At 38.1% G+C, this 17,055-nt stretch overlaps 2 protein-coding genes across 3 annotated transcripts in view; one reads left to right on the top strand and one right to left on the bottom strand.

The window, feature by feature from the left end:
• syn2b (synapsin IIb) overlaps positions 1–17,055 on the top strand; it is a 78,829-nt gene that overhangs the window by 45,959 nt on the left and 15,815 nt on the right. Inside the window, exons 4-5 of the mRNA XM_039797788.1 lie at positions 1,356–1,512; positions 1,843–1,932. Of these exons, the coding sequence (XP_039653722.1) occupies positions 1,356–1,512; positions 1,843–1,932 (247 nt within the window). The remainder of the gene's footprint in view (positions 1–1,355; positions 1,513–1,842; positions 1,933–17,055) is intronic.
• On the bottom strand, positions 3,567–16,656 carry LOC120557455 (metalloproteinase inhibitor 4-like). 2 transcript variants are annotated; one of them, XM_039797790.1, is made up of 6 exons: positions 16,599–16,631; positions 16,143–16,344; positions 5,889–5,986; positions 5,432–5,546; positions 4,739–4,863; positions 3,567–4,424 (listed from the first exon to the last, which is right to left on the bottom strand). In XM_039797790.1, exons 2-6 carry the CDS (start codon positions 16,279–16,281, stop codon positions 4,227–4,229), a joined length of 675 nt encoding a protein of 224 aa, XP_039653724.1. In that variant the 5' UTR covers positions 16,282–16,344; positions 16,599–16,631; the 3' UTR covers positions 3,567–4,226. The 2 variants fall into 2 exon arrangements, with proteins under 2 accessions (XP_039653724.1, XP_039653723.1); XM_039797789.1 differs by having other exon boundaries at positions 16,143–16,656.

Here is a 17,055-nt window from a genome sequence, read left to right as displayed (position 1 = left end):
TTGGGTTAAAATGATAATTTGTTAAGGTTAGGGGAGCGTCGTCATGGTTACAAAAATAAACACGCAGTTAAGATTATGGACCAATTGTGGTCATGCTTTGGACTGGAAACCAGTTATTAAAGACAAATTTGAACGTCCTTCCTGAAAACCACTTTTACATACAAGTATATGAGCAGCGTCTGTTCACTAGAGAATTTGTGTTGAGTTAATTATCACCACAGCCTCTCCCAGTTGTCTGCTCACTGTCTTATACTAAGTGATGTATTAAAACAGGAAGGGTCATCAATCATTTTGCTCAAGATTCCCTGCTTAATTTAGTTAATGTACCCCAGATCCCCCACTGTCATGTTTAAAATGCAAAGGTAAATTCAATTTTTGAAATATTGGACATAATCCAAGGTGAGGCTCCAACTGAAGCAAAACCTGTTTGGTTTCTAAACTGTGTGGTTGCAGAAGGGGACAATGGTGCAGGAGGGGTGCACAGTAAAACAACAAGGAAGCTTTGACCACTATTGAGGAGTGTTTCTTTAAACTATTTGTAGATGTAATATCACATTTTAGAACAAATCTCCATGTGACAAAAGGAGGTGAAATAGTGACATGCTGACAGAGAGCAGGTCAGAGAAACCGTTTCAAACATGCAGGTTACACTTGTTTGTTAAACTTCCTTTATGAATGACACTGTTGATGTCACAGATTTGCCACTGTGAATTGATGCTTGTAAAATTCTATATTATAAAGCCCTATGATTTAAATAGTTCTGTCATTTTAATTATAGATAATGTGCAAATAAATGCAATAATTTACCCAAGCTTTATTTACAATCAAATTAACCTGTGTTTCTTGTTCCAGGAAAATAAGATTCTCTTTTCTTTGATTTAGCAATCCAAAACAGAGAGTTTAGTAAGGATCCTTCACAGATGATGATCTATTTTAAGAGATATGGCCATTTCATTGTCTTTCTTTCTTAGTCCAGACAGACTTATTCTCTCACTGCCACAGCATGTTCAGTGGAAAAGACAAATGTACTACCTTTCACTTGTGGCTTTGTGGGTTTTTCCTCTGTACCATGATCTTTGTTTAATGCCGTCCCTTCTCGTTCTTCATCGCAAAAATGCAGGTCAGTGACATCTGAAACCATAAATGTCTCTTTTTATCAAATAACCAGGCTTTGACCCTTTTGCCTGACACTGTAAAGTGACTCAGGCCGCATTCACAAAGTCACAAAATTAATTATTTGGATTTTTGTAACAACACAGGTTGTGTGGGGAAATACTCATCTAAGTGAGGTACAAGAAAACTAGAAATGTAAATGCATTTTTATTTATTTATTTATATCTTTGCTTTCACACCAGGTCTTTCAGGCCTGACTTTGTTTTGGTGCGCCAGCACGCCTTCAGCATGGCCCAGAACGAGGATTTTAAGAACTTAATCATTGGTCTGCAGTATGCAGGCGTCCCCTCTGTCAACTCTCTGGACTCCATCTACAACCTCTGCGACAAACCTTGGGCTGTAAGTAATTTCAGCAATTTACACCTGCAACAACCTGCATAGTATGTTATTCACTACATTGTGAATAACATAGACGTGGAAAGATAGTTTAATGGAGCTTGCAGCTGTTTCTGTAAATTTCATTTTGAATTAAGGAGTTTCTTATCGTGACTTTTTGTGGCTTCAAGTGCAGTTTAAAAAGCGCTATGACAATGATTATTACATGATATGAATAATGTCACTGTTCTGTACTGTATTACTGTTGTAACACATTACACTTACCTGTCTTCACAATGCAGTTGACTCTCTCTTGCTGTTTTTCTCTCTTTTCATTGTCCTCCTCCCCGCCAGTTTTCCCAGCTGATCAATAATCAGAAGAGGCTGGGTTCAGAGAGGATCCCTCTTATTGATCAGACTTTCTACCCCAACTACAAAGACATGGTAAGATTTACACTTTTTATACTGTCAGTAACCCTTCAGCAAACTCACACCTCCAAAACCACAGCTTCTCAACAAATGAAAAAATGTTTCCATTAATAATCTTGACATTTAGATATTTATATTACCGTGTTTATAGTAGTTTAACTCTTTGTCTCAGGGCGGTGAGATGTTCTCCAAAAACGAGAGATAATCTTGTCGGCCAATTACTGTAGATTTTAGGATATTACTATATTAATAGAATTCTTTGCACTTGCTATTTAGCTACTGCTGAAGCCCCAGTTCCCTAAGTTCACTTCATTGCAATTACTATGTGGTACTTTTATATTTTAATGTTTCAAATGCTTTAGTTAAGTATTATAATTTTTTGAGGTTACCAAAAGATTACAAAATAAGACAAATATTAAATGTAGTATTTTACTGTATAGTACACATGCTAAAGGTGAACTTGCTTATTTTCTTTATGCCTTTACTTACTATTCACAAGGTATATTATAGAGGTGAAGTTTAAGAAATATATACTTTGCTCTTGAGGCACCATAGTGCTTTTTCATTACTACTCTGGCTTGTTAGAGATATTCTGTCACGCCTGAGCTTTCATCGAAGTAAGAGTATTTTCTGACATTTTGGTTACTGAAGAGGAAAAAAAAAATCTGTGTCACACTATTCCATTGAGACATTTTATATACAATCTTTTTTGGTACATGGAAATAGAAAACTCTATATAGACAGAAACAGAGACATAAATACAAACCCAAACAATTCTTTCAGTATAAAACAAACATGAAATTGTTTGATAATGCTTCACTTAAGCCATACAGTTAGTACGCATTATTATTATATCATGTCATGAAAGTCTATATTTTATTATTAAAATATTTCAAAATAGGATGTTTGAAACATGTCAGCCAAATTACTTAATTGTGCAACTTGAACTGTGACCATAATATGATCTTTGAATAGTGGCTCATGCATAGAGATATTAAGTGATAATGGATTTTAATCGCTATGACTTTAGTGAAGTAATCCAGTAACAAGACAGGGGTCAATTCAGATCTTTTAATGAATGTTGTGTCATTATATTAAATAATGCCTATAAAACAACAATTAAATCACTAATTATAGCTCATATACAAATATAATATTATTTCTCTTTTTGTTGGTTAACGTCTTGTATCAAAGTGTTTACTATATTTTCTTGAACTTGAACATTGAGGAGAATCCAATTCCTGTTTTTAAGGAGTTAAAAACAGTGAATTGAACCTTGTCCTGTTACATCATTTCCTCTAAGGGGAGGTGGCTTAGCTTCTACAGGTGGCAGTGCTGTTGTTAAAGCGCTGGGTTAGATTTTTGGCACAGGAAATGGTACAACCAAGGAAACTAAACACACACAACCACAAAATAACAATTTCTATGCTATAAAACAAAGATACAGTTAGCCTTTAAAATGTTAATTCTCACCCAGGTACAATACTTACATTCTCAGCAATTTGAGAGTATAAACTGTGATGATTTAGATGTGCAAGAATTACGGTCATATATAATTGATGTCAGATTTTGTCAAAATATAATTAATTGGGGCAATGTCTGGTGTTGCTTTGCTCTATATATATATATATATATATATATATATATATATATATATATATATACAGTGCATTCTAATTTGCATGGGACAGTTATTCAGTTATAATATTCAAAGGTAAGAATTCAACACCACCATAATGTGTGGGGAAAATGTGGCAGTGCTGCGGTCTACCTGCAAAAATTTAGTGCATAGAATAATTGTTTACAGTGTGTAAAATAAACTTTGCAATGCAGGATTGTGGCAGACGTTGGCAGCTTTTTCTAAAATGACATGACCTTTTGTAAGTTATGCATTAACAAAAATATGAGGTCTTCAGTATTTGTCAAGGTTATGCATTTCAAAAAGGCCATCAGAAATAAAGACAAGATTCACTCTGGGATGAATAATTTGCAGTGGCTGGTGTGCTGCTATTCCTATTCTGTGGAAAACAGCAAGTGAAGTGGAATGTGTAAGAGCGAGAAAAATCGGAGTCAGAGGAAGGATGACAACCCCTGCTGTTTGCAAAGATATTCGTAGCATTGCTTTAGCAACCACCTGAACTCTGCAAACAGAAGCTCAGCAATGGGACTCCCTTGAATATCAGCCAATTGTTCGATTAAATCAGTTGCTACTTGCATACCAAATTTGAGCTACATAAGCGAAAGCAGGAAATGTTTCTCAGGACTTTGCAGTAGTGAAATGTAGTAAAAATGAATGTCAGAATTACAGGTCAAGGGTCAGCCATGTCCAGGAAGTCTTTCTCAGGTGGGGGTCCACCCCGGTACCAGCTACAGGTTGTGTCAGAGCGGCGGATACAGGCGTACTGCCGAGCCTGCTCCCCATTTAGGCTGTTATCCAGCAGCCAGTCAGTCCACAAGCACTCGTTTTCTCCTGTAGACGCACATGGGACTGTGTAACAGGTGTTGATCTGTGGATAGAAGAATTTTGAAGTCATCCTGTTTATTTACTCATTCATCACATTATTTATTCCTGAAGTTGGCCTCCCCTGTGTTATGAATAAGAGGTTTGTTGGGGTAGAAGTTGAATGGAAACTGTTTCTATAGACCCATGATGCTACGAACAAGCGTTGACTGAAAAAAAAAACTATGTACTAAAATGGAAACCAGGTTTGAGCAAGAGTGAGAGATGAGAAACGTGACCCTTTTTTACTTTATCTGTTGCTTTGTTTCTTGAGGCATCTCTAAGACAGATAGATAAGTGGGACAAACTGTCCTTACTCACTCTGCATTCACAGCCCATCTGGTATTTGTAGTTGAGATTCTTCTTCTGTGACAGTGACAAGTTGTCCCAGGATTCAACTAGGTCGCATTGGCCAATAGAAATTCTCCCATCACTCCACATACTTCCTGTTTAGTGACATTACAACACGACCACTTACTAAATTTCAAATGAAGTTATGTTGCTGTATTTTACAGCTTTAGGGATTATTATTTAAGCAAACATTAGTTCACATCTAATAGAATTCAGGTTGACTGCCATAAAATGGCCAATATTTGACAATGTTTACAACACATCTGCTTGTTAAAAGACATTTTCAGAAATACATATATTTGCTTTCTTGCCAAGGGTTACATGAGACAATGAATACCACTCGCATAATAGTATGGTTAGCTTAGCTTAGCAAAAAACTTGAAAGAGGGAGGAAAAGGCTAGCCTGGGTCTTGGTTTTTGCATGGATACAGTGATGAGATACAGTGTAAGGTGTTAGCTTTAGAGGGGCTGGTTCGTGGATTTTATTACCCTTTTTCAGTCTTTATGCTAAGCTAAGCTAACCGGCTGCTGGCTATAGCCATATCTTTACCATACAGACATAAAAGTCATATCGACCTTCTCATATTTTCCAAAATGTTGAACTTTCTCTTGCTTTTTCCTACAAAAGTGCAATATAAAAAATCTGACCATTGCATACTTTACCTGAGAGCAAATACCCTGCTTTATTGTTGGAGTCTAGTTTGACTCCACACAGTGAGGAGAAGACTGGAGTGTACACATACTGGATGTCCTTGGCCTTGTCAAAACCTTTAAACATCTGGACACAGAAACATACAGAGGGAAGAGAGTGGAGAAGGAACGGTATAAGCCTGGCCTAATATAAATTAAGTACTCTATATACAGGATGTGGCAGCAAGTAAGCAGGAGTCAGGAGTCCCCAAAATATAATATACTGGGTCTCAGTCATCAAACAGATGTGAAGTCAACTCCTAAATGTATAAATAAAGCTGGCTGTAAATAAATTAATTACTTTTCCTGACAGACTGCATTCAGCCAATACTGTATAAATTATAAAGCTACACACAGCAGCAAAAACGGTAAAAGAAAATGGTGTATGTCTGCACCCGCAGCAGCTATTACTGCTGTCCAGAGATCCCACCTTGATCATTTTGATTTCATATTGGATCATCTTCATGTAAGGTGAGGAGCTGTTGCTAGGCGACACTATTTTCTCTCCAGAGATCTTTGCCCTTATCACTGTCAGGGAAAGAAAGAAGAAAAAAGAAAGGAAGGAGGATTAGGCTTAACTGAAATGCCAAATAAATGCAGCGGATGAGATAAGAATCTGATTTACGTGCCAGAGACAATGGAAAACATTCTAGTAGATAGATAGATAGATAGATAGATAGATAGATAGATAGATAGATAGATAGATAGATAGATAGATAGATAGATAGATATATAGACAGACAGACAGACAGACAGACAGACGGATATATACATGGATAGATAGATGTGTTTTTTCTTCCTTTTTCCCTCCATCTTTTTCTATATTTTTACTTGTCACTGGTCTTTCTCCCCACACACACAGTGTAGCAGTTCCTCTCAGTAGTGATACAGGATGTTTCCATACTCTCCTCCGGGAGGGAAATCAAAACCCATATGGAATAACAAGTAGCTTTCTGCTTGCACACTCCCATTAACTGACTCCACACACACACACACACACACACACACACACACACACACACACACACACACACACACACACACACACACACACACACACACACACACACACACACACACACACTTTATAGTCAAGCCAAGCCATGTCTGGCACAGAAGTGACTTCACATTATTTTATCCCATACTGTAGTCAAGTAGAAGGGTAAAGTAGCAAGATAATTGGTCTATGTTTTTTACAGTAACAGGAAGGTAACAGTGTCTTCTAATTGTACAACCTCTCATTTAAAAACAAACCACTCATTACACTTAAAAAATAAAATTATTATTAATGATGCCTGTTGTACTTACACAGACCACACCATGTACTTGTGCCAAATCAAACAGTGTTAATACCGACTTCATTGCTACAGAACCACATTTTTCTTTCCATCAAGCTCATAAAATCTGCACTTTTAGACATCTGCATGAGTCATTATGTTAAGTGCCAAGTTAAATTCACTGTCAAACATTTCCTTTAAACTAATAACACTGCCGTGGCTCAATCTATCAAACATAATTAAGTTTACTATTACAGCTTTCTCTCTGGTTATCAATAAGTCCAACACAGTGACTTGACAGACAGCTGCATTAACGATGAACTAACATTAACAGAAAAAATGCAGTAGAACAATGCAGTAGTATTGAGTAGAGTACTTTAGAAATCATCATGTACTTAAAACTGTAGTAAGGCTGTATTAAAACCCAAAATACAATAGCAAAAATGTAAGGAATGGATCAAACAGTGTGTTAAACTATTTACTAACTGTTAAACTGGTTGACTCCTCTAACATATAAGCTGCAAACGTTAGCATGTCTGGCTAACTAGCTTATTTTTTTATTACAGTAGTAACCTAGCATTTTGTTCAAGGTCAGGGGAATCTCATAGGCTACTACATTGTTTTGTGGGGTTAGAGGTTACGTTTAAAAAAAGCCCTGTTCACGACAAGCTCGAGGATAATGTTAGCAGCTTTGTTCTGCTTTTTGGATTTGGGGAAGGTTACAATGTAACAGCTCTAGGCTAACTTGTTATCCGAGATAGCGTTTAGTTCTGCAAACATTGGTTAAGGCATATTTATGGCTGTAGTCTACGTAAGTGGCCTACGCCATTGCGAGGATATATACTTGTGCACTGGTGTGTGTGCGTCGATCAAGCGCATCTCTTTAAGAGAATAGCAGAGCTGGTATGTGTGTGCGTGGGGAGTGTGTGGTAGAGACAGTGACGGTATTTAGCTTTGAAACCAGTACCAACTCCGGCGGTGGAGTAGGAGAAACAAAGTGTCTCCCCTGTGCTTTCTGACCACGGTCGGAAAACCGTAGTATGTAACTCTCTCCTTGATTTAATGTTGTTCACAGAGAAGTATAACCCGGAAATGATTAAAGGGAAATGCAATGCTACAAAGCCCAGCCAAGTGGACCAATCACAGTTGTTGCAGACAAGTTGCGGCAACATGTAGTTACATTTGCAGGTGCACATCAGGCTACGGCGTAGGGTCTGTATCTATGCATACCTACATAGGTACCTACAGCGTAGATTCAACGCAGAACCATAAATTGGACTTTAGTCCTCAACAAAACAGCTTTTCTCTAATGACGTTAAAATTAAAACATTCTGTTTATAAATATGAACATCATTTGGGAACATTAAAAAGTCAGCCGGAGACAGCATTTTCAACCAACTCATAAAGCTAACATTTGTTTAATAATTAATTAGCTATCTCCTGCTAATAAAATCTGCGAGCGACAGTCATCATTTCAATTAACAAAATCAAATCCCGCCAGCTAGGAAATATAAACCTACTTTTCTCTACCACTGTAAGAAATTATGAACCAATTGTTTCAAAAATTACCAAGAATTTTGAATCTGCCTCCATTATCATTGTAAACTGCACTATGTACTGTGTGAGATGTGCTTAACAGGCGTAGCAACAGTAAGGGGGCGGGGCTTATCTTAGATGCTTGATTATACTGTTGTGTATAATCCTGGTTAGCAATACAAATCATGCAATAGGTTGCCTAATACCCATTAACTCTGCTATAGAGCTGTTGTTCCTTGTCTTCCATGTTGTTCTCTCTAAAATAGAGAAAACGGTCCTAGATGCACCAGAGTGAGATGGAAATAGAGAAGAAACAGCAGCAAGTAACCTTGGTATAGCCGTAAAGGAAAGAGAAAAGCTACAGTATGAGAGAGAAAGAGAAAGTGTGACCCAGCACCCCTCCTTATGTTCACCCTCTCACACAGCTCTGCAAACCATGTTTGTGCTTTTCGCCTCATCGCATAACTACACCACCGAGCTCTGTGTGTTCTGTGAAATTGGTTGAGGAAAAAAAACGTAGTCAAGAAGATAGAAAGGCAGGCAGACAAACAAATGCACAGACAGATAACTTGAGAGAGGTGTGCAAGTGAATAGATGCTCTATAATACCTTACAATACACTTTAAAGTGTCTGGCACACCTGCCTGTAAACTCACCTACACACATGCAGCTGTGACCTAAAAATTGCATGCAAAGAATAAAAGCTCAGTTTGATTAATGGGTTTGTACATTGGAGTGGCATGGATACATTTTTGTAATCTTCGTCAAGGTGTTTTTCAATTTGTTGGTATTTATATACTGTAGGTGAAGCCATAAATAACTATACTTAAGTAGAATTTAAAGTTGCTTGTAATTTACTTGAGTATTTCCATTTTATGTTACTTTATACTTTTGCTGAAGTACACTACTGGTCAAAAGTTTTAGAACACCCCAATTTTTCCAGGTTTTTATTGAAATTCATGCAGTTCAATGTTTTATTGTACTCTGAAATGAAAGAATAGAAGAAAATAAATAATTGAAGTTAAAAAAGAAATCATGGAATCAATTTATAAACCAAAATGTATTCTAAATTTTTGACTCATCAAAGTAGCCCCCTTTGGCAGATATAACAGCCGAACACACTCGTGGCATTCTTTCTACAATGGAAATCAAATATTCTTCAGAAAGTTCTTCCCAACTCTGTTGCAGAAGTTCCCATAAATGTGTGGCACTTGTAGGTTACTTTGCTTTCACTTTTCTGTCCAGTTCATCCCAAACCAGCTCAATGGGGTTTAAGTCTGGTGACTGTGCTGGCCACTCCAGGTTTTTAAGCTTACCATTGTGTTCTTTTTTCCTAAGGTAGTTCTGGCATAGCTTGGACTTATGTTTTGGGTCATTATCTTGCTGTAGGATGAACCCCTGACCAACTAGGCGCATACCAGAGGGTACTGCATGGCGCTGCAAAATGCTGTGGTAGCCGTTTTGGTTCAGGGTGCCTTTCGCTCTGTACAAATCACCGACCCTGGATCCAGCAAAACAGCCCCAGACCATCATGCTTCCTCCTCCATGTTTGACAGTTGATGTCACACACTGAGGAACCATCCTTTCGCCTACTAGACGGCATACAAAAATCCTGCGTGATGAACCGAAGATTTCAATTTTGATTCATCAGTCCATAGTACCTTCTTCCAGTCTTCAGTAGTCCATTGACGATGTTTCTTGGCCCAGGCAAGCCTCTTTTTCTTATTCTGACATCTTAGCAATGGCTTTCTTGCTGCAACTCGACCTATCAAACCTGCAGCTCGAAGTCTTCTCTTTACAGTTGAAACTGAGACTTGCTTATTACGACCACTGTTGAGCTGTGCTTGAAGCTGTCCTGTGAGCCGCCTATCACGCAAGCTGTTGACTCTCAGAAACTTGTCTTCTGATTCTGTTGTGGCTTTGGGTCTGCCAGACCTCTTCCTGTCAGAGTTTCCCCCAGTTTCTAAGTGCCTTTTGATGGTGAAGAATACTGTACTCACTGACACCTTGACTATCTTCGCAATTTCTCTGTAGGAAAGACCAACATTCTTAAGTTTTAGGATGTTCTGTCTCTCTTACTTTGTTAATTGCCTTTTTCCCGCCATTTTTATAGCAACACACTACTTTCTGCAGTACAATACTGTTCAAATAATGTATGGTACCACAGTGTGTTCCAACAATACTTTTATACAAACAGAGGGGGTTGTAAGTAACCCAGACAAGTTGGAGCACCTGTGGGAATTGGTAGCACCAACTTTCAAAGCTTGATCAACCTCCATTGCTGCAGAACAGCTTTACTTTGTTAACCCATTTGTCAGTTTTGGGTAACCTTACTTTTTTTTTTTTAACCTCAGGCAGTTCTCCACTTACTTTTGTACTATTTCAAGTTATTCATTGGACTTGAAATGCTAAAATTACAATAAAAAACTAAAAAAATTGGGGTGTTCTAAAACTTTTGACCAGTAGTGTAGGTGAAGCCATAAATAACTGTACTTAAGTAGAATTTAAAGTTGCTTGTAATTTACTTGAGTATTTCCATTTTATGTTACTTTATACTTTTACCGAAGTATATTTGACTATATTTTATAAAAGCAACACTAGGCATATTGCTGTTTAAAAAATTCAGTTGCACTAGTACAGTATATTAGGTTGTAGTAGTATAGTAGTTTGATGTAACACCAAACAAGTAAAGTATACATTAAAATGCAGCTTAAAGGCCAAAGTATCAATACTTTATAACATAATAAGTACTTTTACTTTTTGTACTTTCTGCCCATACTTTCCTACTTCAGCTCAAGCTAAATTTTGCATGTAGGACTATTACATGAAATAAGAGCCTGACCAATACTGGATGTTTTAGGCTGATGCTGATATTGTTTGTTGAGAGTTTAAAAATGTAATGTGAGATGATATTGATTTTTTCATATAAACACATAACATAAATAAAATAAATAAATAAACATGTATTCAACTTAAGAACCATAAGTATTCATTGGTAATGCATCAATGTTTTAAAAATGTAATTTTTGTTGTTGTAAACAAGACAAGAATGTAATGTGATTTTATCTAGTGCACATGTATTTATATTTGTATTTAATGTCATGCTCATGTTAGGATGCCTATCATTGCTTTTAAGGGAGCCTATTGTAACATCTGGCCAGGGACTGCAGATTGTAATTCTGACATATTTACAGAAATGTTTATTAATACGCACTGTCCCTGACAAATAAAGATTAAATTAAATTAAATTAAATTAAATTAAATTAAATTAAATTAAATTAAATTAAATTAAACAATTGTGACCAAGAAATGAGCAGAACATTTTACAGCTGAAAAAATAAATTTCGTCTCTGGTGGACAAAGTCTGTAATGGAGACACATTGTTTCTAAATTGCCTGAAACATATCTTAGGCATCTGTACTGCAATTTCTTGTTACTTATTGGCTGCTTTTTCTGTGATAGGCCAAAGCTGCCAGTATACTTAAAAAGCTTAGGAAACACCCTCCCCTCACACCTTTTCGATGTCAGATTAGTGGGGGCTGTGTTTGACCTTTCTGTAACTATCCAAAACTAACAATCTGATATTAACTCCCACTTCACACAAATTTTGTACGAGCAGAATCCAACCTTCATACAGTCTTAGTTGCCTATATATCAGGCCAGCAGATTTATCTGTCTAGCTCTACTTTACTTAAGAAAATACTTCCACCACTGGTTATTGGTATTAAAAAAATGCAGCAAGTATTGTTTTTATGGGGTGCCTGGGTAGCTCACCTGGTAGAGAGTGCGCCCCATGTACAGAAGCTCAGTCCTCGCCGCAGCAGCCTGCGACCCTTAGCTGCATGTCATTCCCCCTTCATGTCTTAGCTGTCCTATCAAATAAAGGCCTAAAATGCCCAAAAATTATCTTGAAAAAAATATATTGTTTTTAAAGGCCAATGTCACCTCTTCTATTAAACACTGAACACCCATCTCCTCAACTACGATTACACCACTACATATGGCTGTTGTGATCACTACACAGAAAAACACTGTGCCAACGATGACTTAAATCTTTGATCTGCACCTCCTTTGGCAAGAAGAAACCTATCTGAAAGTAGATGCTTTGGCAAATTAGCTGCCCCATTAAAATTTTCCTTTCTGAACAGAATAAGGGGTCTATGTGGCCTACTGATGGTAAGTAATACACCATAGCATAACCGTGTACTGTGTAAGGATGAAATAGTTGGCAGTCTGAGCATTGGCCGATTATCAGTCAACATGGAAGAGGACAGAAGTTGCTATAGCCAATTAAACAAAAATAGTACAGTAATTTTTCATTACAGCATCAGTGATTTTAGTTGGATCACCTTCCAGACATAATAGTTTTTGGCCAGTGATTGTACATTTTAAATGACATTTATTGTAGAAATTACTAGTAATAACTGAACAGTAAAACTCATTTTATTCCAAGTTTGCTGTCTCCTCCTAAAATGATTCTCTTGGCCCAGATTCTCTGAAATGTTTACCCCCCACCTAGACATCTTTGAACTGTGCAGGCTTGGTTACCGACTCAATCCAGTTGCTGCAGCTGTGTTATGAACCGGAACAAGGACAGGCACGCCTGCAGAGTGAAAGTGACTGTACATCTGCCTCAGAGCTACATAACCAAACAGAAATATTGCAAACTTGTTCCATGAGAACTGATGTAGTAAGTAACTTCCCCCCTCCCTGATGAATTGGCACCCTTGTCATGCTCACAAAGCTGGACTGTCAGCGGGCTTTCACACTGATATTGTTAGTATGCAGACCATTAGACCAAGCCTTTAGACATGTAAATGAAGTGGGGAGAGAGAGGGAAAGAAAGAGAGAGAGATGGAGTAGGCTGTGTTGGCATGGCTTGGCCTCTGTCCAACACACACACACTCACACTCATACACACAATCTCAAATACACAAACATGGCCAGGGAATTGTCCAAGGTTTGTCCAGATGGGATATTACTCAGATGTACAGCTTTATTCAAAGGGCTCATCGACTCTGACAGCGCTGTCAGGTCAACTAAAGGCCACCACGAGCCTATGCTTAGAAAACATCCAGGACAGTGTAACAACAGATGCCGCCAAATGAAAAGTTCTCTTAGACACACTAAGTGTAAGTGAGGGATTTTCCTTATTTTATATTCATGGGTCCAGTTGCATCCTACCTAAAAGGGACCACTGGCTCCTGTATCCATTCAGAGGTGGACTCATACAAATTAAACACAGACCCGAGCATACCCCAAGGAAAAAAAAAAGAACCTGTGGTTAATTGACCATTTGTGAAGTCCCACCCCCCATAGTTACTGTTGCTATGTTTTGCAAGCTTTTCGCTGCTGCTCAGTACCTACACAGTTTACAGTGATAGTGGTGGCAGGCTTATCGCTTTTGAAACAGTAGAAACACAACCTTAATTTCACACAGAGACAGAAACAGCTTCTTAATTCTAGCTAGTAACCTTCATATTGCCAACTGAAATGACAACTGTCACTAGCATATTTTATTGTTGCTAGCTAGCTAACTAATTTTAATTAGCTCCATGGCTTGTCCAGCTGACTCGTTTAAATATGCGCTTAGTGGCAACATGCATGATATCATGCCAAAAGACTGATCTGAAGCAGCATTGTTTTTGTACTGCAAAGTATAAGTAGTTAGCCCCAGTATTACATGCAGTACAGTATGATAGAGGAGAATGTAATGTCTATTTGTTCGGACATACCCGTTTGGATGCTTAGCTTACAGAAAAAAAGATACTTGTGTATTGGGACTGGACAGAAGTTATGATTTTTGCTTTATTGTTCTTATTTAACTCTGTATGTTTCACTTTTAACATTAGAGGAGAAAAGCCTTTGAGGATGAGGGCTATGTGTGTAATATAACGCTATCTCGGGTAGTGACTGTGCTGAGGTTGCTGAAGTGTTTACTTCCCCAAGATGTGGACAGAGCTGCTAACATTATACACTAAACTCTGAAAGCAGCATCCCAAACCGACTCTCGCACAGGGGCTAACTACTAGACAGCGGATGTCTCAGTCCTGAAGGAGGCTTTTTCTAACGTAACCTGTAATCCTACAAATTATGTAGTTAGTTCATGATATGCTGCCCGGCTTTGGATGCTAGTAAGTTAGTTAGCCAAAACATGCTAATGTTTGCAGCTCACTTTAGAACAGAAACACACAGTTTGAAACAGTCTTTGCATTTCTGCTCTATCGCCACATCCCCATGCACACAGCTTTAAAATGTGGAGAAATCCAAAGCTCGACAGACCTACTGTAACTGGTTACAGATCGATAATTGGTCAATTGGGGGAGGGGTTTAGCTAACGGTCAATTGGAATCCATTTTGTTTAGGTTCAGTGGTTCAAACAGAAAAAAAGAGAGAAAAAGTGGTTCAACATGTAACGTTTGCTGATGAGCTGCATTGCTTTGTAACATATTTGTTTGAATAGTTTCAGTTTTTGAATGTTGGCTACATGGTTTATGTGAGAATAACATGCAGCATGCATTGCTTTTGTGTCATGTTAAACAGTTTTGGGGTTCTCATGTGACCAATGAATGAATAGAACAAAAGACCAACCGATTCTTTGGTTGTTCAGCGTAGACTTCATGATCTTACAGGACCTCTCTCTCACTCTTTAGATGACACACGTCATATGTAAAACTCTGTCCTAAAAACACTGCCCCAAATACTCTCATTGTGTTCTCATAACCCAGATCTAATTTGAATTATGGCGGTTTTGAAAACAGGTCTCAGCCTCCATTTCAGACTGACTATTTTTTTTTAGACATTTTCAGAGTACTTTGAGGGAGCTGACCCTCTCTAAACCTGAAGCACACCAATTAGAAAAACAAGACTAAAATACAGTCAAAGCAATTCCATCGTCTACTTTCTCTTTCTCTCTGTCTTTCTCCTCTGCTGGAGAGTAACCTTTGACAGAAGCACATATTCCAGCTTTCCACAGTCTGTAGCCAAGTAATCAAAGTCAGAGCAGAGTGTTGGTTTTGGCCTGTTTTGCTTAGACAAAAAAATAACTGGATTAAGGTGGGGGGGTCGGGGGCATCAGACAGACAGACAGAGAGACAGACAGAGAGACAGACAGATAGATAGATAGATAGATAGATAGATAGATAGATAGATAGATAGATAGATAGATAGATAGATAGATAGATAGATAGATAGATAGATAGAAAGTAGGCTGGGGCCACTTGGCACTGGCTGTTTTGTTAGGGTTTGTTTTTGTGATGTGTGATGTGAATTGAGAGCTAGACGACTCAATTATGTAACTACAAAAACAGAAAGCAGGCTGCCCTGTTTTCTAGTAAAAGGCCGGTAGTGTATTTATCTGTATTTACCTTTAGTATATAAGAAAAATAAAGGACAGTAAGAGAAGCTGATCAACTATGTGTAGATGTAAGTCTTATAAATATTGTTCACTTACAGTATAAGTTATAACTGATATTAATCAATAATCAGTCCACTAACAGTCCACCACACTTACATTTCATAAAGCCATCATATATAGTGCTTAAATATCTTTCTGCATAAAACTGATCATTTCTATGAATAGAATTTCTTTCAATTAACTACCATGAAAGCTCTACCTGAAGCTCTATTGATTTGTTCTTATCCCAGTAGGTTTTCACTCTGGATTTGATTATTTTTTTCCCTCTCAGAAAATCCAATTAAGTTGACCAATAAGCCAAATCATCAATCAGTAAGTTAAGAAGGAGTGGCATTCCGCGAAATTTAAAATCATACAATCCCGTTTTTCCACTATCATTAAATGCACCAGCTTTTATATTCGTAACTCCTATCTGGGTGGACAAAAACTAAATAGGTTTCCAGTTATTAACTCACCAATCTCAGCGCTGCAGAATAGCTGTTGTGGGTGTGCTGGGTGGCAGCTACATCCCTCCACAACTTCCTCCATGCCTGCACCGAGCAAAAGGAGCACCCAAAGCCCCAGACACACACTCCGCTCCTGGGACATAGCCATGATGACTCTGGCTGCCTCTGACCGCTCCACCACTCGATGAAAGCTCGGCAACCTCTTCTGATCCTGTTTAGTTCCACGGGAAAAGCAAATCAGGCAGCAACGGGGGAAGCACAAGACAAGAGTCAAAGTAGTAAGATGATCTCTGCTGAGCTGAAAGGCAGCTGTGGATTGAAAAGTTTAAAGTACACCTCTGAATTCAAACTGGAGCAAAAAACTTGAGTTGAAGAGAAGCCTGCTGCTGCTGCCACTGCTCTCTCTTTCTCTGTCTGTCTCTCTCTCTCTCTCCCTCTCTGTAGACAACACACAGAGAAACTTACAATAGTTGGATCCCCTCACACTCTGGTCTTGAATGCTGAGAGGGTCGCACACAGGGAGCCTCTTATGTACTCAACAGTTTAGGGACAGCCTCCTCAAACGCGGGGGGGGGACACCATCCTTTGCCTCTTCTTGTACCCTCTTTTGATGTCCTCCCTCTTCTCCCATTGGCTGCTGTAGGTGTATTCATCCAGTTATTCATGAAATGTATGAACGATTGTTGTGAAGTATTGTTGGACAGGTTTGTGAAGCAAATATTAGAAATGACCTTTACCCACCCAAACAATTTAAAATCCTTTGTGCAGGTTTTTTTGTGAATTTCATGAATAGTGTTCTTTTCAGATGCAGCTTGTGATCATCAGCGAGTCATAAATGCAAACCATAATTATAAAAATGAAAATATTGCGGTTTTGGTGGCAAAAGGAGCAGTTTCATGTCAACAAAGCACTTCGTGACTAA

Source organism: Perca fluviatilis, chromosome 4, assembly GCF_010015445.1.
Source record: "Perca fluviatilis chromosome 4, GENO_Pfluv_1.0, whole genome shotgun sequence".
Taxonomy (NCBI): Eukaryota; Metazoa; Chordata; class Actinopteri; order Perciformes; family Percidae; genus Perca; species Perca fluviatilis.
This window is presented reverse-complemented; position numbering and strand designations above follow the sequence as displayed.

What these genes read in the sequence shown, in the direction of transcription:
- LOC120557455 (XM_039797789.1), bottom strand. Translation starts at nt 16,281, where the DNA reads ATGGCTATGTCCCAGGAGCGGAGTGTGTGTCTGGGGCTTTGGGTGCTC. An exon ending in AGCAGGGTATTTGCTCTCAG is followed by an intron (nt 4,864 to 5,431) that starts GTAAAGTATGCA and finishes GTCACTAAACAG; the next exon opens with GAAGTATGTGGAGTGATGGG. An exon ending in AGATGGGCTGTGAATGCAGA is followed by an intron (nt 4,425 to 4,738) that starts GTGAGTAAGGAC and finishes TTCTATCCACAG; the next exon opens with ATCAACACCTGTTACACAGT.